The sequence below is a fragment of the Coregonus clupeaformis genome, chromosome 13 (assembly GCF_020615455.1).
Source record: "Coregonus clupeaformis isolate EN_2021a chromosome 13, ASM2061545v1, whole genome shotgun sequence".
Taxonomy (NCBI): Eukaryota; Metazoa; Chordata; class Actinopteri; order Salmoniformes; family Salmonidae; genus Coregonus; species Coregonus clupeaformis.
The window spans coordinates 4023989-4048804 of record NC_059204.1 but is presented as its reverse complement, the minus strand read 5'-3'; the positions used below and the strand labels follow the sequence as shown (position 1 = coordinate 4048804).

Below are 24816 nucleotides of genomic sequence, written 5' to 3'. Positions count from 1 at the left end.
TACGAAAAAAGACAGGAGTTCCATTCTCTTAGGGAAACTCCACTGTAGCACTCTAAATATGACCCCTATCCAGTCCCTATAATCCAAGGAGGGGGAGTGGGGGGTAGGAACCCAAAAAAAGATCTAAGGAGGGAAGTCAAAAATCATCATCATAATCATCAGTAGCGCTTGGACTGGGCATGGGGGTGGAAGAGCAGTACTAGTGTAATCATAGTAGTAACGATAGAAGTAGTAATAGTAGTAGTAGTAGTTGTTTTGGGGAGACTGTGGTAAGTAGCCGTAGTGCCTTTGCAGTAGTAGTAGTAGTAAGTAGTAAATAGTAGTCGATGGTGGTTCGTTTTTGTGTGACTCGAGTAGAAAGAACCAAGAAAGATCAGAGAGAGCGCAATGGTGACGGAGTGAGCTCTCCAGCTCTAATGGTCTCCCTTGGGTTGGTTGTCCGTGAGGGAGGAGGGTCTAGGTGGGGGCAGGGGGGAGGAGTCCTGGCTGCCGGTAGCAGCGGTGGAGCGACGCTGGCGCTGGTAGAGCCGCCAGCCCTTGCGGCAAAGCAGCACGAACCAGTAGACCTGCGGCGCCAGGATGCATAGGTTACCCAGGTTGACCGACAGTGTCAGGTGGAACGGCACACCGTAGACGGGGATACCGTAGTGGCGGCCGTACACCCAGTACATGTAGGGAAAGAGGGCGATTCGACACAGGAAGAAGCTGAGCAGCACCATGCCCCCGTTGGCCTTGTGGACCCAGCAGTCCTGCAGACCCAGCTGTGAGAAACAAGAGGAGAGAAGGGAGGGAGGGATGTGTTGGGAAAATATTCAAAAGAGACAAAGAGAGAGAAAATAGGTCATTATATGTTCAAACAGTCTTGAAATTCTAAGTGAGGAGAACATAAAGTGGGCTGGAATCCCTGGGCCTGTTCAAATACTTTGAAAATGCATTCTTCCTTCCTTCCTCCTTTCCATGATGAAATCACTAATCTAACGCGACTGAACTGGTGAAAGATATGATGTGGTACCCAAGCATAATGGTAGATCAGTTGATCCACCATTACAGGAAGGGAAGGAGGCATTCTAACAGGGTCCATATGTGGTGTTGTGTGGTGTGACAGTGGCTCTGCAGTACCCAATCAGTCCATCAGAGGGAGCTGTGAGTAAAGACAGAGAGCGGCCCTACTGAATGAAGAGCCAAATGTCAGCAGAAAGTGAGCTGGAGGCCAAGAGGGCTGCCTGCTCACTGCTCTTTGCTTGTATGTGATACACACATACACCAGGAGTGTGCATTTAGTAGGTGGCTGTATGAATACAAGTACATACACGACATAACCAAAAGTATATGGACACCTGCTTGTCGAACATCTCATTCCAAAATCATGGGCATTAATAAGGAGTTGGTCCCCCCTTTGCTGCTATAACAGCCTCCACTCTTTTGGGAAGGCTTTCCACTAGATGTTGGAACATTGCTGCGGGGACTTGCTTCCGTTCAGCCACAAGAGCATTAGTGAGGTCGGGCACTGGTGTTGGGCGATTAGGCCTGGCTCGCATTCGGCGTTCCAATTCATCCCAAAGATGTTTGATGGGGTTGAGGTCAGGGCTCTGTGCAGGCAAGTCAAGTTCTTCCACAACTAACTCGACAAACCATTTCTGTATGGGCCTCATTTTGTGCATGGTGGCATTGTCCTGCTGAAACAGGAAAGGGCCTTCTGCAAACTGTTGCCACAAAGTTGGAAGCACAGAATCATCTCCAATGTAATTGTATGCTCTAGCGTTAAGATTTCCTTTCACTGGAACTAAGTGGCCTAGCCCCAACCATGAAAAACAGCCCCAGAACATTATTCCTCCTCCACCAAACTTCAAATAAAATAAAATTGTATTTGTCACATACACGTGTTTAGCAGATGTTATTGCAGGTGTAGCGAAATGCTTACTTCACAGTTGGCACTATGCATTCGGGCAGGTAGTTTTCTCCTAGCATCCGCCAAACCCAGATTCATCCATCGGACTGCCAGATGGTGAAGCGTGATTCCTCACTCCAGGAAACACGTTTCCACTGCTCCAGAGTCCAATGGCGGTGAGCTTTACACCACTCCAGCCGACGCTTGGCATTGCGCATGGGGATCTTAGGCTTGCGTGCGGCTGCTCGGCTATGGAAACCCATTTCATGAAGCTCCCTTCAACAGTTATTGTGCTGACGTTGCTTCCAGAGGCAGTTTGGAAGTCGGTAGTGAGTGTTGCAACCGAGGACAGACGATCTTTACGCGCTACGCGCTTCAACACTTGGTGGTCCTGTTCTGTGAGCTTGTGTGGCCTACCACTTTGCGGCTGAGCCGTTGTTGCTCCTAGACATTTCCACTTCACAATAACAGCACTTACAGTTGACCGGGGCAGCTCTAGCAAAGCAGAAATTTGACAAACTGACTTGTTGGAAAGGTGGCATCCTATGACGGTGCCACGTTGAAAGTCACTGAGCTCTTCAGTAAGGTCATTCTACTGCCAATGTTTCTCTATGTCCACATACTTTTGTTTATATAGTGTATATATACACATTGTTAGGTGGTGATATTGGTGTGTGTGTGTGTGTCACCTGGATGAGGATCTTCCCTAAGGAGACGAAGGGCGTACTGAGCTCTGTGAGGAACAGGCAGCCGATGAAGTAGTCGCCCTGGTCCTTCCTGAAGAACTGAAGAGGCACAGGGAGGGAGATGACACACAGTTACTACAGTCTGATACAAGACCACACACACACACACACAGACAGTCACACACACCCAAAACCACCCCCAGTACTTTAGAACAGAAAGGCCTTGTAGGAGAATGGATTGTCCCTACGGCTGCACATACAAAAACAGGAGTCAGGACCCAGCTCAATAACACCAACTTGGCCAACAGAGAAGAGAAACCAGGCCCAAAAACGTGAGGAACTACCTGGACGGTCCAATAAGAAACACTCGTATTTCGTTGCAAAAGGTTTCTGTTGAGTGCATCAATGAATACGAGCCAGACTTATGCCATGAGCCCAGTCAGTAAGTGAAGAGAATGGATTACTATGAGTAAATGTAAGGAGTATTGATGGAAGCTGCAGACAGGGATGCCAAACAGAGAGGGCTCTCTGTGTGTGTGTGTGTGTGTGTATTAGATATGCATGTGTGTGCGTGTGATGTGATGATGAATAAACCAGTAGCGTGCGAGTGTGAGGGCCAGACACAAGTTCTGCCATCTGCCCAATGGAAGAATGACCTGCAGCACACACTGCTGCTATGTAACACTACACCTACCTACCCACTGCACCTTCCTGCTGGACCAGGCCTCTGTGTGTGTGTGTAATATGTGTCAGTGTGTGGGAGGGGAACAAAGCAGGGAGCGAGGGAAGAGGAGGAGGAGGAGAAGGGGAGGATTACAGCAGCTGGAGCCTGAATAATGGAGGGGTGGGGTAAGGTGATCTCATATCACCATTGACAGCCACTGCAAACACATGGGCCAGGTTTCCAATGCACCTGGCCTCCTCGCTACAAGAAATAGATGCTAACACGACCTGTGTGTGTGTGTGTGTGTGTGTGTGTGTGTGTGTGTGTGTGTGTGTGTGTGTGTGGGTGTGTGTGTGTAGGTGGGTTCGCTGTCGATTACTGTATTATACACTCATTTGTCGTTATGCTGCTATTAGCTAGCATTCTTGACTGAAAATGCAGTCGAGGGGAAGACCGAAGACCGAAAACTAATAGGAGGAAAATATCAGCTAGTATCTACCTCTTGTATCATTGTCAAAGCACTTGTCAAATAGGGTTAGTGTCATCTCTCTCTTTCCCTCTTAGCCTCTCCCTCCCTCTTTATCATTCACTCATCCTTTTTCTTTCCCCTCTTTTTCCCCTTCCTCCATCCCTCCCTCTCATCAATGTCAGGAAGCAGAATGGCATCTCTATCAACCCCCCTCCCCCTCCCTCTCTCTCTCTCCCCCCCCCCTCCCTCTCTCTCCCCCCCTCCCTCTCTCTCCCCCCTCCCTCTCTCCTCCCCCTCCCTCTCTCTCTCTCTCCCCCCCTCCCTCTCTCTCTCTCTCTCCCTCCCTCCCTCTCTGTTCTCTCTCACCAGAGTGATGAGCAGCACAATGGTCAGAAGGCCCATGTCACTTTATCACCTCACCTCCCCTCCCCCCCCCCTCCTCCTCCTCCTCCTCCTCCTCCTCCTCCTCCTCCTCCTCCTCTCTCATCAGTGGCAGGCAGCAGAATGTTCAGCAGGGCATTCAAAACCTCCCCATTTTCCTGGTCAAAAGTAGTGTTGCCATTTTGGGCGCAGGCCAAGGTTGTGTGTGTGTGTTGCTACTGACCAGGGTGATGGGCAGAGACAGGGACAAGAGAGGCATGAGACTGAGGCCAGAGAGAGTCTCTGTCTGTCTGTGTGTGTGTGTGTGTGTGTGTGTGTGTGTGTGTGTGTGTGTGTGTGTGTGTGTGTGTGTGTGTGTGTGTGTGTGTGTTACTGACCAGGGTGACGGGCAGCAAGATGGTGAGCAGGGCGATGTGGTGGAGCACCAGTAGGAACTCGCGGCGGACAAACGAGTTGATCGTGGTCAGCGAGTGCTCCTTGTACTCCTCGTGGCCCTTGACCCGGAAGCGGTAGTAGTGGCTTAGGTACATGGCATAGATATCGTATGTCATGTAGGGCACGCCGTACCAGATGACAAAGTAGGTGGCCAGCCAGTACCTGAGAGAGAGGGAGGGAAACAAACGTTTCTTATTGGACAAGTTCAGGTTAGTCCCTCCCCATTTTGGCTGTTTGCTTGTGTTTGGTTCCTAGTGAATACACCCCAAGGTCATGTTCATTAGTGACTTCAGATTGTCCCTCCACATTATGGCCCGTTTTCTTCCGTACATTCCTAGTGATTATGACCTAGTGTGGGTGTGTTCAGTGAGGTGAAAAGTTCAGAGTTTTGTAAAATGGATAGAATAGAAGGAATAGCGCTGATCTGGCATACAATATTAATAATAACACAATACATTTCTATCTGAATGTTCTGTAACGTTGTATCCTCCAAAACAGGCCCCAGGTAGCCTAGCGGTTAAGAGTGTTGGGCCAGTGACCGAAAGGTCGCTGGTTTGATTCCCGAGCCGGAAGGTGGAAAGTTCTGCCCTTGAGCAAGGCAGTTCGTTAACTAGGCTTGGGCGGTAAACCGTATAAAGGGGTATTTGGAAAAAGCCATGGGATGGTTTTTCAATACTGTCAAAACTATGTATTTGAAGGATTAGAATATTTGTAACTACTTTTTAAGTTAATACCTGCAGTCAACTTGTGCTATATGTTAGGAGATAAAGCAGATTGCGTTCTTAATTTCACCTGTTTATTTTACATTATGAAGCTTACCGTAGTTCCCCAGAACAGTTGAGCCAGTCACGTATTTGTTTGTAAATAGCACAACAGGAGAAAGTGGGAGCTGGTAAATCCATAGCGTTCTATATCTACCGGCGATCTCTATTCTGCTGCACACATAAGGTGATGAAGTTACACTTGTATGCAATTCACTACTAAATGTTTGCCATTAGATATCTAATAACGGCTTCCTGCCAGAAGTCAAAGAGCTCTGGATGAGTTCTGTACAGTTGCCATTTTTTTCCTGTGCTTAGTACTAGCAGGGGGGGTTTTCTCCTACATTCTTCTCCCCTCTGCTCCATGTACACATGCTGCTCTTCCTTCAGAAAAGCATCAATCACAACTTTATTCATTAGCACAACTTCTCATTTACTTTAGCTTGTAAATGCCCACACTCACCGAAAATGACATTCGTAGCTACGCTTGTATAACTTAATGAGCTGGATTTGCCTGTCTTTGCAATTAGTTTGTTTGTTTTCGCTTGTTAGCATTTAGCTAACAACGTCTATGTGATTTCGCTACTAGTTTGTGCAATTTTCTTCAGCATTCTGGTAATAGAGGCCCAATGGGATAAATTTGCTTTTTTAGCGCCCCCTTGTGTGCTATGCCAGTATTACCGTAAATTCCGGGATGAGAGAAGGACGGTATGACGATATGAAAATCTGGATAACGCCCAAGCTTACAGTTAACCCCCAACAACAACTGCTCCCCGGGTGCCGATGATGTGGACGTCGATTAAGGCAGCCCCCCGCACCTCTCCGATTCAGAGGGGTTGGGTTAAATGCGGAAGACACATTTCGGTTGAATGCATTCAGTTGTGCAACTGACTAGGTATCGCCTTTCCATTTCCCAAGTTCTTTCCGTGTGTATGGGGAGTGAGAAGTCTGGACGAAGTTTCATCCTGTGGTTGAGTTGATACAGCATTACAGATTTTTCGGTGAAACTCATGAGCGAGCATGCGCTCTCAGACAGGCGTGATCACGTACACAGAAACAGGGCTTTACAGGCAGCTAAGCTTATGGTGCAACTGTAATAAAGAAATGAAGAGCTTGGGAGTGAGCAGCACAGGAGCAGACTGCCCCTAATAAAAGCAGATTGCTACTGGTTCATTATCATGAGCAGCCAGAACAGCGCTGGTGACCTCTGACCCCCTCAGTAGATTCAACCTTCACCCTGTATTACAAGGTCACCAGACAGCCATGATGGCTCAACAGACCAGGAAGTGCTTAGGGCAAGCTGTCGGTGTCAGCTTTTTTGGGTAGTAAAGCTAGTGAGTTTCTCTCTTGGTCCCTGTGTGGTTCAGTTGGTAAGAGAAGTGAGTAGCCAAGTGGGCAAACAGGTTGTGGGTTCAATTCCCACAGGGATCACATACATATACAACATATTTATACAGTGCATTCACTGTACTGTAAGTTTCTTTGGATAAAAGTGTCTGTGTAGTGTTTGTGGCAAAAATTATTTTATAACATTAACTCTAGCTAAATGTGGGAATGTAGAAATGTATCGGCTGAAACACGACACGCACCGGCACACACACACACACACACACACACACCCACACACACCCACACACACCCACACACACCCACACACACCCACACACACCCACACTCACACCCACCTAGACCAATTAGCTCAGTTGATTAGAGCACATTAGTTGTTGTCACTAACCCCCTGCTGGTCCTGCCCATGACGGCAGTGAGTCTATTGGTTACACCTGACCTTACAGTCAGTTACTGTACACTCAGTTGAAGAAGAGTGTGTCTGCCTAAGCTAAATGACAAGGATAACACAAACAGTTTATCCTCCTTGCCCTGTGGCTGTGTATATAACCTACATGCCTGTGTGTGTGTGTGTTGCAATGTTACAGGCTGGCGAGTGGTGACTCGTGCGCTCCTGCTCTGCACTGTGCTGTGGGGGTATTAAGCCCTGGGGGGATTAGCAGAGCACTGATGCTGGGTTAGGTCAGAAGGTAGCCAGGGCATTGCACTGACTGAGGCTGGGCTAGGGTCAGAGGCGTCCCGGGCCTGGCAACTGACTGGCTGGATTACACTGACTATTAGCATTAGCAGTAGCGTTAGTATTAGTCAAGCAGCACTGGCCAAGACAAGATAGAGATACAGGGATAGAGATAAGGATCCTAAGCTACGCTAGGTTATACTAGGCTAAGTTACGCTAGGCTAACCCACACAGCAGCCTGCTACTGGCAGACTGAGCATATGGCCATCTGACAGATTTACAGTATTAGCATTAGCATCAGCCAGGTAGCACTGGCCAGGACAAGGATAGGGATGCTAAGCTAAAGCTATGCTGTTAACCACACAGAAGACTCCTACTGGCTGACTGAGCAGGTGGCCATCTGACTGGGGATAGAGGGGATCAGGGCCTAAATTAACTTTTTGGTCAACCAGCCACTGTGGCAGGTAAAAATCTACAAGCCACTGAGATGTTTTACCAGCCAAAATATTTTTGCGCCATAATAACATAAAAAACACAAACAGATGACCATGCTTCGTAATGTTTCTAAAACAAGAAATGTATTAGTAAGAAGTGATGTGGTATATTGCTCAATTTCCATACTTTTTCTGTGACCTGAGAATTTTAATGAAAATATCAAATATTTATTTTTAAGCTGCCCCTTTAAGGGCGGGATGTTACCATGGTAACGGTGCCACTCATGCGTGTCTGTGTGTGTGAGATTTGGGATCTGACTAGGGCGTCTCTTCGCTATCAGTTGAAGCAGCAGACTCAAACTAATGCTGAAAAACATCCAAGCTTGTGAAAAAAACTATGTAAATGGCCAAGAAACATGAGGACAGTCTCACTTTGTAGACTTTGAGTAAATTAGACTAACTTTTATGCCTGTGCGCAGCGCCTCCAAAAATGAATCTATCAGCACTTCACTCATTGCGCACAGCTCCCCTGCCAGGCAATGTTTCTGCCCGAGGTGGGATATAGGATTTATGTTTATTTGTGCAATTAGCAGCTATAAAACAAAACAGCAGAAATACTAATGTGCTCATACTTGACTTTTGACTATTTTTATTCGCAAACGTAATGCTCTCACTGTAGAGCCCTGCAAATTGACCACCTGCCAACGTGGCTGGTGAAATAGACATTCTTACCCGCCAATACCTAAATCTACCCGCATTTGGTGGGTGGCGGTTGTTAATTTTATGCCCTGGAGGGGATGCTATTAGCATTAGCCAAGCAGCACTGGCCTGAGGACAGGGAAAGGGATATTACTAGCAAAGTGATAAGGATGCTAAGCTGTGCTAGGCTAACACCACACAGCGGCCTGGTACCGGACTGACTGAGCAGGTGGCCATGGTGACTGGGGATAAGGATGGGACGTGGGTCTGGGACGGGACCCAGAAGAGCTGTCCAACTGGGGCTAGAGCTGACAGACCGACGGGTAAGCTGGCTGTCCTTAAAGAACAGGACCCAGGGTCAACAGCTGTGGCGTGGGAATGGGATGCTAGCCACTAGCCTGTATCTGGACACTGGATACTATCACAGTCCAGCTAGCTAGACAGACAGGTGTGCCCTGTACTTTCCCTCACTAACCGGGTTGGTATGGATCTTTGGGCAGGTGGCAGTGGGTTTGCCTCAAGTCAAGGTAGAGACTGTGTGTGTTCACTCAGCAGCTGATAGGTTGCGGCAATTAAGCCCACTTTACTCTCTTTGGGAAACCGAGGTGATTGGTTCAGACCGTGTCATTAGGTAAGAGGAAGTGGCCGGGTGACAAGCGAGGGAGGTCAGGGTTGTGTTCATTAGGCATCAAAACGGAAGACAACAGACTAACAGGGAGGGACCACTGCTTTTGTGGTCCTAAAACGGCTTGCATGAAGCATTGCCGTGTATCGTTAAAAATACTATGCCAACAGAAAGAAAACAGTTCTTCGGCTGCACTGATTGGGCTACCCGGGTTAAGGCGCTTGTCCCCTTGTCTGTGAGTGGCTGTCCTACCTGTCAGTCATGACGTTACCGCTGCACGCCGACACAACGATGACTCCCGCCGTGGTGGCCATGATGGCGTGGATGGAGGACACCAGCCTGAGAAAGAGAAGGAGAGAAATGTTTCAAACACGCAATTAAAGACAACTAGAAATGTGAAGTTTCAGGGGAAACCGTCGGTTCAGTACTATAATTACCAGCTTGTTGCATTAATAATACCAGTTACCAGAATGTCAATAAGCAGAGAAGAGACAAGCAAATCATAGGGAGAGCAGAACTAGACAGCATCATCATACTCTCCGTTTTCTAAAGGAAGTTGCAAATAGACTGAGTATCATTTTTCTTCAGGCAAATTAAGGATGTAAGCATTTTACCCAGGGTAGCTTAGTCCATATCCTGTCTCACAAGCAATTATTATGGCAGGCTAATAGAAAGCCCATTTCATCAGTTTGCTGTTCCATTTGGTCTTGGTCTGCAAACTTTTATTAACTACATTATTGATTGGGATGCGATTCACATGTAGCATAATGGAAAACTCTGTTTCATTGTAGTTTCACTTCTCCCTTTCCTTCTGGGCCTGCCTTCATTGAAACAGTTTGCAGCCCATGTCTGTAATGTGGGATGTCATGCAAATTGTCAGCGATTGGATCACATTCACAGAGGTTGCAATAATGCATAATTCTGCGCTTTTCACACAGAAAAAAAAGAAAGCAGAAAAATGTCTCGTTTTGTAGACGCAGATCAAAAATTATTATTATTGTATTTTCTGCTCAGCTTCACTCACGGTTCGCTCCATAGCTATATATTTTTTAAAATAATAAACTGCAAAGGAGAAGCTATTTATTTCAAACGTTTTTCAATTTTAGAATTATACATTCAAATCACTTCCTGAATTGGGTGACCTCAATTCGAATTGACCCCAACCTTGCAAATCTTTTGACCCAATCTTTTGACCAAAGCTAAACTAGACCATCATTTCTTAGACACCAATTGGACCGGCTACTTTCTATACCTGGGGGTCTGCAAAGGTACTGCAGGGGGTCTGCGGCCAGATCAGTACATTCGGAAAGTATTTAGACCCCTTGACTTTTTCCACCTTTTGTTAAGTTGCAGCCTTGTTCTAAAATTGATTAAATTGTTTATTTTCCTCATCAATCTACACACAATACCCCATAATGACAAAGCAAAAACAGGTTTTTAGATCTTTATGCAAATGTATTAATACATTTACATAAGTATTCAGACCCTTTACTCAGTACTTTGTTGAAGCACCTTTGGCAGAGATTACAGCCTTGCGTCTTCTTGGGTATGACGCTACAAGCTTGGCACAGCTGTATTTGGGGAGTTTATCCCAATCTTCACTGCAGATCCTCTCAAGCTGTCAGGTTGGATGGGGAGCGTCGCTGCACAGCTATTTTCAGGTCTCTACAGAGCTGTTAGATCGGGTTCAAGTCCGGGCTCTGGCTGGGCCACTCAAGGACATTCAGAGACTTGTCCCGAAGGCACTCCTGCGTTGTCTTGGCTGTGTGCTTAGGGTTGTTGTCCTGTTGAAAGGTGAACCTTGCCCCAGAGGTCCAGAGCGCTCTGGAGCAGGTTTTCATTAAGGATCTCTGTACTTTGCTCCGTTGATTTTTCCCTCTATCCTGACTAGACTCCCTGCTGCTGAAAAACATCCCCACAGCATGGTGCTGCCAAAACCATCCTTCACCGTAGGGATGGTGCCAGGTTTCCTCCAGACTTGACACTTGGCATTCAGGTCAAAGAGTTCAATCTTGGTTTCTCATGGTCTGAGAGTCCTTTAGGTGCCTTTTGGCAAACTCCAAGCGGGTTGTCATGTACCTTTTACTGAGGAGTGGCTTCCGTCTGGCCACTCTACCATAAAGGCCTGATTGGTGGAGTCCTGCAGAGATGGTTGTCCTTCTGGAAGGTTCTCCCATCTCCACAGAGGAACTCTGGAGTTCTATCAGAGTGACCATCGGGTTCTTGGTCACCTCCCTGACCAAGGCTGTTCTCCCCCGATTGCTCAGTTTGGCTGGGCGGCCAGCTCTAGGAAAAGTCTTGGTGGTTCCAAACTTCTTCCATTTAAGAATGATGGAAGCCCCTGTGTTCTTGGGGACCTTCAATGCTGCAGATCTGTGCCTCGACACAATCCTGTCTCGGAGCTCTACGGACAATTCCTTCGACCTCATTGCTTGGTTTTTGCTCTGATATGCACTGTCAACTGATAGACAGGTGTGTGCCTTTCCAAATCATGTCCAATCAATTGAATTTACCACAGGTGGACTACAATCAAGTTGTAGAAACATCTCAAGGATGATCAATGGAAACAGGATGCACCGGAGCTCAATTTTGAGTCTCATAGCAAAGGGTCTGAATACTTATGTAAATAAGGTATTTCAGTTTCTTTTCAGTTTTTTTTTCATTTGCAAACATAAAAACCTGTTTTCACTTTGTCATTATGGGGTATTGTGTCTAGATTGATGAGGAATTTTTTTTATTTAATCAATTTTAGAATAAGGCTGTAACATAACAAGATGTGGGAAAAGGGAAGGGGTCTGAATACTTTCCGAATGCACTGTATACAGTACAAGTCAAAAGTTTGGAAACCTACTCATTCCAGGGTTTTTCTTTATTTTTACTATTTTCTACATTGTAGAATAATAGTGAAGACATCAAAACTATGAAATAACACATATGGAATTTGGTAATAACCAAAAAAGTGTTAAACAAATCCAAATATATTTTATATTTGAGATTCTTCAAATAGCCACCCTTTGCCTTGATGACAGCTTTGTACACTCGTCATTCTCTCAACCAGCTTCATGAGGTAGTCACCTGGAATGCATTTCAATTAACAGTTGTGCCTTCTTAAAAGTTAATTTGTGGAATTTCTTTCCTTCTTAAATGTGTTTGAGCCAATCAGTTGCGTTGTGACAAGGTAGGGGGGTATACAGAAGACAGCCCTATTTGGTAAAAGACCAAGTCCATATTATGGCAAGCACAGCTCAAATAAACAAAGAGAAATGACAGTCCATCATTACTTTAAGACATGAAGATCAGTCAATACGGAAAATGTCAAGAACTTTGAAAGTTTCTTCAAGTGCAGTCGCAAAAACCATTAAGCGCTATGATGAAACTGGCTCTCATGAGGACCACCACAGGAATGGAAGACCCAGAGTTACCTCTGCTGCAGAGGATAAGTTCATTAGAGTTACCAGCCTCAGAAATTGCAGCCCAAATAAATGCTTCACAGAGTTCAAGTAACAGACACATCTCAACATCAACTGTTCAGAGGAGACTGTGTGAATCAGGCCTTCATGGTCGAATTGCTGCAAAGAAAGCACTACTAAAGGACACCAATAATAAGAAGAGACCTGCTTGGGCCAAGAAACACAAGCAATGGACATTAGACAGGTGGAAATGTGTCCTTTGGTCTGGAGTCCAAATTGGAGATTTTTGGTTCCAACCGCTGTGTCTTTGTGAGACGCGGTGTGGGTGTACAGATGATCTCCTTCTGTGTATTTTCCACCGTAAAGCATGGAGTAGGAGGTGTTATGGTGTGGGGGTGCTTTGCTGGTGACACTGTCTGTGATTTATTTAGAATTCAAGGCATACTTAACCAGCATGGCTACCACAGCATTCTGCAGCGATACGCCATCCCATCTGGTTTGGGCTTAGTGGGACTATCATTTGTTTTTCAACAGGACAATGACCCAACACCTCCAGGCTGTGTAAGTGCTATTTTACCAAGAAGAAGAGTGATGGAGTGCTGCATCAGATGACATGGGCTCCACAATCCCCTGACCTCAACCCAATTGAGATGGTTTGGGATGAGTTTTTTTAATTTTTTTTAAGGAATATTACTAGCAACAAAATATGAAAGACATTTTGGCAAAGCGATCCGTGGAATAAGTTTAGAGGGTGTAAGCTAATACAATACAATGGAATATTATTCATCTACAATTGATGTCCTAACCTTGGGTAACATGGGCCTGGGAGGCTCACAGGGATATTGGTATCTACTCAATACTCCTTGTATTTCCCCCAAAATATAGTTTAAAAAAATAAAAGTAATTTAAGCTTTAAAACTGCAAAGTTTACACCCTGCCTCATGGCAAAATGTGTAGAATTACAGGATATTAGCTTTAAAGCTGCAACAACAACAAATATCTCTGCCCCATGACCAAATGTGTGGAACTGCAAAAAAAAGGCTCCCCAGACCCAACATTTTTCAGAACCCCTGTTCTAGACTGACCAGAGCCCCTCTATTGGATCAGCTCTAGACTGAATTCTTGAAGTGAAGGAAATAATAAGCTAGTAAAACAGAGTGACATTCAGTTTGGACTCCAGGCTAAGTCACATGGGGACATAACAGACGTGTGATTGACAGGCACTGCAGTGTCTTGTCCACTTGATATGGGTCGTCGTTCAGGGACCAAAACACCTAATAATTGTATTTCACATGGGCTGCGTCCAAAGTGGCACAACTAGTGGCCCTGGTCAAAAGTAGTACACTATAGAGAATAGCATGCCATTTCAGACACAGCAATGGAGTTCCCCTTTAAAATGTGGACGAAGGGCTTGTTCAACCAGGCACTTCCACCTCCCGGCTTAGTTTGACAGATCTTGGCAACTCTGGCAATAAGCAGCTCTGAAATATTACGGAAATCTAATTCATTCGCCCTTACCACAGCCACTCACTATTTACGCCTTTTATGCATCGCACGATTTCCAAATGATTAAAGGGGTGATTCTATTTAGCAGTACAATAGAGTCTCTCACTCCAGGCTAGGTCAGAGGGACAGAGAGAGAAGGCACACACACAGAGCCGTTTCCTCCGGAGGCCCGCCACCCTTCTCCCCGGGAACGCAGGCCGTCGTGATGACGCCATGACTCGGCATGGCAACAGTGGTCATGTGACCCTGCCAGCACCGTAGCCTGAGCTGGATAAGACTACCAACCTACCCACCTCCCTTTCACCACCCCCCCTCGTTTTTACCTCCACGCCTCACTGCCTCCTCGGGCCACACACTCGGTCACGAGACCTAGATTTTCACAATCCACTCATTGTGTCCCCCCTTTAAAGGACTTGAGGGAGGAAGAGAGGTGGGTTGCCATGTTTTGTCATGTTTCCCTTTGTTCCCTGTGTCGTAGCAGAGAGGATAACCTTGGTTTCCTTTTCCCAGAACAGAGTCGGTCTTCCTTCTTTATGGCTACTGTGTGTGGCAGGGCCACGTTTTGAAGATCTCTCTCTGTGTGTGTGTTTTTTTTTCTTTCTCCTACGGTTAATGGGGTGTGTAATTTAGAGCAGCACAGTGCACTGGTGCCCGGTCGGGGAAAGAGTGCAGAGTGAGAGGAAAAGAGCAAATCGCGCAACACTCATTAAAGCCACAGACAGTAGAGTCCAGCAGCCCTGCTCTCTTTCTGTCCCTCCCCCTTTCTCTCTCAATCCCTCATACACAGATGAAGCCTGTAGTGCTCAATTCGTTCATCCCCTAAACTTGACACCGCAATAACTGGTTGGACGGTTTTGACAAAAAAAAATGAGTCTACTGGTTTGCCTCTCCCAACACAACCAAAATCATCACAACTAGCTGTTTCCTGGCTTTAGTAAGATGAGAAGACCCTGATGCCTGTTCTGAAGCGATGGAGTGATGTAGACTAATCCACATGGTTACTCAGTATTGGGTCATGTTCATGTAGGCACCAAACAAAAGAACACGGACTGAAACCGGGAAGGACTCACTTTTGTTTTCCGTTGCAATGCCCTAATGAACACTGCCCTAATGAACACTGCCCTGATGAACACTGCCCTGATGAACACTGCCCTGATGAACACTGCCCTGATGAACAATGATTCATGCAGTGGTGCTTTGGTTCATTATATTGTACTCTATAGTCTATCCACCACTTTTTTGTTAACAATGAATAGCCTTTGAAATTAATAGGCCTATAATATCTTCCCTAAGGACAAAAAAGTATCTAATATCTATCTATACATCTACAGTATCTAGTAGCCTATCTAGTATCTAGTGTCTATCAATCTATCCATCTAGTATCTAGGCCAGGGCTCTCCAACCCTGTTCCTGGAGAGCTACCCTTCTGTAGGTTTTTGCTCCAACCCCAGTTGTAACTAACCTGATTCATCTTCTCAAGCAGCTAATTATTTGTCAGATGTGCTAGATTAGGGTTGGAGCGAAAACTTATAGGATGGTAGCTCTCCAGGAACAGGGTTGGAGAGCCCTGATCTAGGCCATCTAGTATCTATCCATCTAGTATCTATCTACAGTGCATTCGGAAAGTATTCAAACCCCTTGATTTTTCCCCACATTTTGTTACGTTACAGCCTTATTCTAAAATGGATGAAAACAATTTTTTCCCTCATCACTCCACACACAATGACAAAGCCAAAACAGGTTTAGACATTTTTGCACATTTATTAACAATTAAAAACTGAAATACCTTATTTACATAAGTATACAGACCCTTTGCTATGAGACTCAGAATTGAGCTCCGGTGCATCCTGTTTCCATTGATCATCCTTGAGATGTTTCTACAACTTGATTGTAGTCCACCTGTGGTAAATTCAATTGATTGGACATGATTTGGAAAGGCACACACCTGTCTATCAGTTGACAGTGCATATCAGAGCAAAAACCAAGCAATGAGGTTGAAGGAATTGTCCGTAGAGCTCCGAGACAGGATTGTGTCGAGGCACAGATCTGCAGCATTGAAGGTCCCCAAGAACACAGGGGCTTCCATCATTCTTAAATGGAAGAAGTTTGGAACCACCAAGACTTTTCCTAGAGCTGGCCGCCCAGCCAAACTGAGCAATCGGGGGAGAAGGGCCTTGATCAGGGAGGTGACCAAGAACCTGATGGTCACTCTGACAGAGCTACAGAGTTTCTCTGTGGAGATGGGATAACCTTCCTGAAGGACAACCTTCTCTGCAGCACTCCACCAATCAGGCCTTTATGGTAGAGTGGCCAAATGGAAGCCACTCCTCAGTAAAAAGGCACATGACAGCACGCTTGGAGTTTGCCAAAAGGCACCTAAAGGACTCTGACCATGAGAAACAAGATTCTCTGGTCTGACGAAACCAAGATTGAACTCTTTGGCCTGAATGCCAAGCATCACATCTGGAGGAAACCTGGCACCATCCCTACGGTGAAGCATGGTGGTGGCAGCATCATGCTGTGGGGATGTTTTTCAGCGGCAGGGACAGGAAGACTAGTCAGGATCGAGGGAAAGATGTACAGAGAGATCCTTGATGAAAACCTGCTCCAGAGCGCTCAGGACCTCAGACTGGGGCGAAGGTTCACCTTCCAACAGGACAACAACCCTAAGCACACAGCCAAGACAACGCAGGAGTGGCTTCGGGACATGTCTCTGAATGTCCTTGAGTGGCCCAGCCAGAGCCCGGACTTGAACCCGATCGAACATCTCTGGACAGACCTGAAAATAGTTGTGCAGCGACGCTCCCCATCCAACCTGACAGAGCTTGAGTGGATCTGCAGAGAAGAATGGGAGAAACTCCCCAAATAAAGGTGTGTCAAGCTTGTAGCGTCATAGCCAAGAAGACTCAAGGCTGTAATTGCTGCCAAAGGTGCTTCAACAAAGTATTGAGTAAAGGGTCTGAATACTTATGCAAAATTTCATTTTTTTTCCTTCTATATATTTGCTAACATTTCAATAAAAAAAACTGTTTTTGCATTGTCATTATGGGGTAGTGTGTGTAGATTGATGAGGGGGAAAAAAATATTTAATCAATTTTAGAATAAGGCTGTAATGTAACAAAATGTGGAGAAAGTCAAGGGGCCTGAATAGTATCTATCCATCTAGTTTCTATCTAGTGTCTAAATATCTCAGGGGTGTCAAACTCATTCCACGGAGGGTCGAGTGTCTGCAGGTTTTTGTTTTTTCCTTTTAATTAAGACCTAGACAACCAGGTGAGGGGAGTTCCTTCCTAAGTAGTGACCTTAATTCATCAATCAAGTATAAGGGTGAAGCGAAAACCTGCAGATACTCAGCCCTCCATGGAATGAGTTTGACACGTGATATATCTAGCATCTATCCATCTAGTATCTATCCATCTATCAAGAATCATATTTTCATCCCTAAGGACAGTAAAGTGTACATATCTACCCATCCATCTATTCTGCATCAGGATTACTTGAGTGGGTTGAGTTACTGACGTGATCTTCCTGTCTGGGTTGGCGCCCCCCCCTTGGTTTGTGCTGTGGTGGAGACCTCTGTGGGCTATACTCGGCCTTGTCTCAGGATTGTAAGTTGGTGGTTGGGGATATCCCTCTAGTGGTGCGGGGGCTGTGCTTTGGCGGAGTGGGTGGGGTTATATCCTTCCTGTTTGGCCCTGTCCGGGGGTTTCTTCGGATGGGGCCACAGTGTCTCCGGACCGCTCCTGTCTCAGCCTCCAGTATTTATGCTGCAGTAGTTTATGTGTCGGGGGGCTGGGGTTAGTTGGTTATACCTGGAGTACTTCTCCTGTCTTATCCAGTGTCCTGTGTGAATTTAAGTATGCTCTCTCTAATTCTCTCGTTCTCTCTTTCTCTCTGAGAACCTGAGCCCTAGGACCATACGTCAGGACTACCGGGCATGATGACACCTTGCTGTCCCCAGTCCGCCTGGCCTTGCTGCTATTCCAGTTTCAACTGTTCTGCCTGCGGCTACGAAACCCCTACCTGTCCCAGACCTGCTGTTTTCAACTCTAAATGATCGGCTATGAAAAGCCAACTGAGAGACCTGAGCCCTAGGACCATACGTCGGGACTACCGGCCGTGGTGACTCCTTGCTGTCCCCAGTCCGCCTGGCCTTGCTGCTATTCCAGTTTAAACTGTTCTGCCTGCGGTTATGGAACCCCCTACCTGTCCCAGACCTGCTGTTTTAAACTCTAATGATCGGCTATGAAAAGCCAACTGAGATTTATTCCTGATTATTATTTGACCATGCTTGTCACTTATGAACATTTTTGAACATCTTGGCATGGTTCTGTTATAATCTCCACCCGGCACAGCCAGAAGAGGACTGGCCACCCCTCATAGCCTGGTTCCTCTCTAGGTTTCTTCCTAGGTTTTGCCTTTCTAGGGAGTTTTTCCTAGCCACCGTGCTTCTACACCTGCATTACTAGCTGTTTGGGGTTTTAGGCTGGGTTTCTGTACAGCACTTCGAGATATTAGCTGATGTAAGAAGGGCTATATAAAATAAAATTGATTGATTGATTGATTGATTAGAGGAGAAGTAGCATATTGGAACAGTTCTCTCTGTAGACACACAGCTTTAGTTTATTAGGATCCCCACATGCACCAGCTACTCTTCCTGGGGTCCACATAAAACGGACAAATACATGAAAGTACAGAACAGTTAGACAAAAACATAAGATAATACATTAAATTCAAAATAAAAACAAGTGGATGGCTCCAGCTGATATTTCCCTGGGAGGGCCACTGGGTGCAGGAAAGCCACGTTTGCACAGCATCAAGAGGTTTGGGTATCACCTATACAGCACTGTTCAGCACTTTAATGACAGTTGGAATCGGGAAAAGGCGTGCGAATGCGTTCTTGGTGGTTTTTGGGGATGTTTAAAAGATCCAGTATATTAGAGGTCACATTTTTTAAAGGTCCAATGCAGTCGTTTTTATCGCAATATCAAATCATTTCTGGGTAAAAATTAAGTACCTTACTGTAATTGTTTTCAGTTAAAATGGTCAAAAAAGACACAAAAATAGCTTCTTAACAAAGAGCAATTTCTCAAGCAAGAATTTTACTGGGACTGTCTGGGAGTGGTCTGAGTGGGGAGGGGAAAACTGAAAACTAGTTGTTATTGGTAGAGGGGTTTGGAACTCTCTTTCTTATTGGTCTATTAACCAATTTACCGCATGCTGATGTCACCAGGCAGGCCAAAACTCCATCCCATCAAAACAGGCTGAAATTTCAGGCCGTCTTTTCAAACAGCTCTTACACTAAAAAGGGAATTATCATCATTTTCACAATATTATTCCAACCTCAGTGTGGAAATATATATAAAACACAGAAAAATCACATATTTGGCTGCACTGGGCCTTAATACCTATCTGTTTCCCATGTGGCTGGGTCCTGTGTGGCTCAGTTGGTAGAGCATGGCGCTTGCAATGCCAGGGTTGTGGGTTCAATTCCCATGTGGGACCAGTATGAAAATGTGTGCACTCACTACTGTAAGTCGCTCTCTGGATAAGAGCGTCTGTCTGAAGTCGGTGGCTATGCATGCTGCTTAATATAGAGCTGTCGTGCATCCCAATTCTCTAGCCTTCTGTCCCAAGTGTGCACTTGCTCACTTCCCTCCATGGAAATGACTGGTACAATAAAAATATGGTGGAAACTCCCTCTAGCATAGAATCATGCTTTAATTGTAAGGGGAGTACACAAGTCAAGTGCACACTTCAGGAGAATTTGGGATGCAGCCACACATTGAAAACTGCCATTCACATAATAGCAGAAATGGTGCAGCTGGACCTTCTGGTGCAACGCTGTGACCATGGCTCTCTCTGTCACTGTGTAGGAAACTATTCCCCAATCCCGATAAACTCAGTGCTTTTTAAACTGGGGCAAGGTCATGCCTTGAATATAGGTACCCTGGTGCTGTTGCGTCATTGTGCCAAAAAATATAATCAAATGTGTAAATGGCCCCATAGAGCATCATTTTCTGTTGGTTCGAGGAGCATGGGCATCGAAATAGCTGAGCTGTGGGTTTGATTTAGGTATTGTATTAGCCATATATAACCTAATGAATACATTTCCTAACGGTATGTTTCATTGGATTTGCCTGTTGACAAAATGACCATATTATTAGGCCTATATTATTCCTGTATTGGCCAATAGCCACATACAATGACTACAGTAGGATATAGACACTGAGTGTACAAAACATTAGGAACACCTTCCTAATATTGAGTTGCACCCCCTTTTGCCCTCAGAACAGCCTAAAATTGTCAGGTCTTTTTTTTTTTTTACATTTAAATTTTTTGTCATTTAGCAGACGCTCTTTTCCAGAGCGACTTACAGTTAGTGAGTGCATACAATTTCATACATGGACTCTACAAGGTGTCGAAAGCATTCCACAGAGACGCTGGCCATGTTGACTCCAATGTTTCCCACAGTTGTGTCAAGTTGGCTGGATGTCCTTTGGGTGGTGGACCATTCTTGATACACACGGGAAACTGTTGAGCGTGGAAAACCCAGCAGCGTTGCAGTTCTTGGCACAATCCGGTGCGCCCGGCACCTACTACCATTCCCCGTTCCAAGGCACTTAAATATTGTGTCTTGCCCATTCATGCTCTGAATGGCACACATACACAATCCATGTCTCAAGGCTTAAAAATCTTTCTTTAACATGTCTCCTCCCCTTCATCTACACTGATTGAAGTGGATTTAACAAGTGACATAAAAGGGATCATAGCTTTCACCTGGATTCACCTGGTCAGTCTATGTCATGGAAAGAGCAGGTGTTATATAAAGCAAGCAGACAGGCATCGAGGCATTCAGTTGCTGTTCGATTGAACGCTAGAATGGGAAAAACTAGTGACCTAAGCGACTTTGAGCATGATATGATCGTCTGTGCCAGGTGCGCCAGATCCAGTATCTCAGAAACGGCCGCCCTCCTGAGCTTTTCACGCATGACAGTGTCTAAGGTTTACCGAGAATGGTGCGACAAACAAAAAACATCCAGTCAGCGGCAATCCTGTGGGTAAAAACAGCTAATTGATGAAGGAGAATGGCAAGAATCATGACTACCTCATGATGCTGGTTGAGAGAATGCCAAGAGTGTGCAAAGCTGTCATCAAGGCAAAGGGTGGCTATTTGAAGAATTTCAAATATAAAATATATTTTGATTTGTTTAACACTTTTTTGTTTACTACATGATTCCATGTGTGTTATTTCATAGTTTTGATGTCTTCACTATTATTCTACAATGTAAAAAATAGTCAAAAATAAATAAAAACCCTTGGATGAGTAGGTGTGTCCAAACTTTTGACTGGTAGTGTATATCTTTAAATGTATGTTTCATTGGATAAGCGTGCTGACAAAATTAGCATATTATAATTAATATCAGGCCTATATTATTACATAACGAATGGCTTCGAACAGTGTGGCTACATGGGAATGAATGATCTGATGTTCTGTCATGATGGTGGGCCTTGAACCCACCAATAGGAGGCCTTCACAACAGCCCCACGCGCACGGTGCAGCTGCAGAGTGGAGATAACACGTACCACTTTACCCACGCGAAACAAACACCCAACGACTACTGTTCACAACAGTTGAGGCCAATGAGAGTAAAAATTCGTTAAACGCTCGTTACAAGGTCAATACCGTTCTCCAATGTTAAGAGTGAATTTATGGGGCAGAAAGGGTCTAATCTTGTAATATAACCTGTAAAACATGTCACTGCCTAAAATACCGCCAGAGATAGAAAAACTCAAGCATCACATCCTGCAGCTTATTCAGACGCTCACTGACCCACTGGTACTTCTAACAGGCAGGTAAAATAAATACAACACATACAGTAGTAGGACAATAGATCGTAAAACAAGCGTATGAATGAACTATTCATTATGTTGCTGATGGGCATTCTTATCAGTAACCTATCCTATAGCCGTTATTGCAGCCAGATAATGTCATATTTATTCGTAAAGAAAACAACAACACACGGGCTATGTGACATTGTTGCAAACTGGAGAGGCATTCAAGGCTGTGTTTACAGGCTACTGAGCTATGTAGCCCCTGAGGCATCAACACGTGTCCAAGAAAGGCTTTTTTCCGTTAGATGAGCATTATCTGCGAATTAATAAGAGCGTTAAGGCCAAGCGATCGGCTCAGTATAGTTCAGCACTTTACATTGCATAACTCAGTAGCCACCACAGCGCTCGAGGTTGGAGGGGGATTATCAACTGGAGTGACAGGGTTCAAATGAGCATCGAACTGACCCTTACGCATGTGAGCGTGTCATTTTGACCAAGATGGAGCAATATTCCCATGGTGTTATTATGTTGTAATTCACTGGGCTAGCCACCGTTATGATAACGCAGCCTACAATAAGATTATCGGGAACGACATGTAATGACCATTATGACAAATCAAATGTACAAACAAATAATTTATAATCTAATAATATATTTTAGCGCAGTTTGAAAGAGCAAACGTGGCTAATTCGGTTAAAGCCCCTGCTGCCAAACTCAAGACAATTTGTTTTATCAGCTTGCACGACCGTGCTAGCCAGCCAGCTAGCTAGCTAGCTAGCATAGCCTTAGGGCCAGCTACTGCTTGACCAGGGTTAAACGTATACCATATGAAGAAAGGAAATTAAGAATTACCTCTCGCTGACCAGTACAACATCGGCATCGGTCCACTGTTTGAAAATGGACGGGAGTACTCTCCGAAACACGAAGAAGAGACCGGGAAAAACTACGACGCCGCAAGCCAACACTTGCAACATCCTTGCGTTGCACTTGTCCTGCTATTAAGCTAGCGACCTATATATTATTATAATCTGGTTCAAGGGTTGCAAAATGTATTTTACACACCGTGTTTTACACCGGTGACTGGGATTCGCCGTGTTTTCTAGACTGCATTAGTGCTCACGCCACAAGATCCAGTCACCGGTGACCGCTGCGTTTTTTCCCTTGCCTCAGCAGCACCACACTGTACCGTTACACAAAAACTGGCGGTGAAGCTACCCGGTGATTGATTGGTCTTCACTCCTGGCGCAAAGCCGGTAACGTTAGCCACCACGCTAACTACATGCCGCGGGATACACTTTAATTACGAGGTTTGAGACTATTCAACCAGCAAAAACATGCGCCCGGTTGTCCACGATGAATATCATAAAAAGTGGAAAGGCAAGGTTCGACCTATGCTTCTTCGAGATGGGGTGCTATGCTGCTAACCATCAACGACTCGACAAGCGCTTTTATTCCTGACTGTGCAGAGACCCTATACACAGTGGACTGCAAGGTGCATTCCGCAAGACAGCGCCATCTAGGCAGCAGCGGACCTGTGCTGCATACCGTTATAGAACCCTGATTATTCTGAATTTTCCGTTTTAGTAGCCTACTCTTACTAGTCTCCACCAGAACACTGAATTAGACTATGCATTATTGCAAAATCATGCATTTTTGCAAAAAACACTATATTTACATGTATCACAAAAGAGAAGTAGAAATATAAATATTCACATATTTTTTTATGTATTTTCTGCTTATGTATTGATGTAATGTGCATGCTATTTCTAATCACGTTAGACACTGTATAAAACATATTATAAGTATCAAAAGAGCTCTGTCAATTTTTATATTAGCTCCACATCATGTATATGTATGTCAATGGATGCGATGGGGCGCAACAGTGAGTAAAGGTTTGCATGCTGAGGGGGGATTGGTGAGGTGGGAAAAGGGCAGTGTGGCATCAGTGGCGCTCCGGCTGTGGTGCCCACTGAGTGGTGGAGGGCTCATGGTGAGGGCTTAGTGACCCACGGGTCACCCAGTGCTGCTGAGTCCACACAGGAGCCCCTTTGTTCTCCAGTCTGCCCATCACAGCCCCTAATCCTGCCCATCACAGCCCCTAATCCTGTTTCAGATTCAGATATACTTTATTAGCATGAATGACAAGGCCACTGTTGCTAAAGCGAAGTGAGATAATTACATAAACAAGAACAGTAAAAAATAAATAGTAATGGTGATTAGAGAAATAGTTTTATTTTTATTGCTTTGGTACTATTTTCACAAGTATGTGGTAAAATGTCAAAACTCTTAGTACAAAACTCAAAACAGATAATCAACAATGCTGTTTTTCAAAACTTTAAGCACATTTTCAATTGACTAAGTAAAACACACAAAATCACACAATAACCTTTTCACCAACCCTAATCAGTGTTTCATCTAGAAATACCTTTCATATAAAGTAATTGCCTTTCACAATGGAATGTTCACATTACTTTTCATATGATTTTCTTCTCATTTGTTTAAATACATTTGACCATCACTTAATCCAACTGTGCTTAATGGTTAATCACTTAATCGTTTGGTAAACCTACAGATTTTAAACAGGTTTGTCTACTATATATGGATTTTGAGAACTACAGAAATAAAATGTGTGTTTGTAAAGTATAAACATCTAAATTGCATATATGATACATGATGACTACTCGTTATTGCTAATTGGTTTAACATAGTGGTAACCACAATTGGTCACAATATAACGAAAAATACGTTATAGACCAACTACTTTACAATTTATATACATTTACATGTATTGTGTGTGTGCTTCTATCAGTTACACATACATGTCATTACATACACACAACAAGTAGGTCACATGGGGGAGAGGCGTTGTGCCGCGGGGTGTTTATTTAAAAAAAAAAACAGGTTTGCTGTTCACTTGCGCTAAATAAGATGGAAGGGAGTTCCATGCACTCATGGCTCTGTATAATACTGTACGTTTCATTGAATTTGTTCTAGACCTG

The 24816-nt window shown here is 44.8% G+C and overlaps 1 protein-coding gene across 2 annotated transcripts; it reads right to left on the bottom strand.

Moving 5' to 3' along the window:
• Positions 1-23437, bottom strand: LOC123492146 (ceramide synthase-like). Of its 2 annotated transcripts, none has more exons than XM_045224145.1 (5): positions 22880-23437; positions 9318-9404; positions 4466-4685; positions 2578-2673; positions 1-761 (listed from the first exon to the last, which is right to left on the bottom strand). In XM_045224145.1, exons 2-5 carry the CDS (start codon positions 9377-9379, stop codon positions 414-416), a joined length of 726 nt encoding a protein of 241 aa, XP_045080080.1. In that variant the 5' UTR covers positions 9380-9404; positions 22880-23437; the 3' UTR covers positions 1-413. The 2 variants fall into 2 exon arrangements, with proteins under 2 accessions (XP_045080080.1, XP_045080079.1); XM_045224144.1 differs by having other exon boundaries at positions 22670-23436.
• Between the last annotated feature and the right edge of the window lie 1379 nt (positions 23438-24816).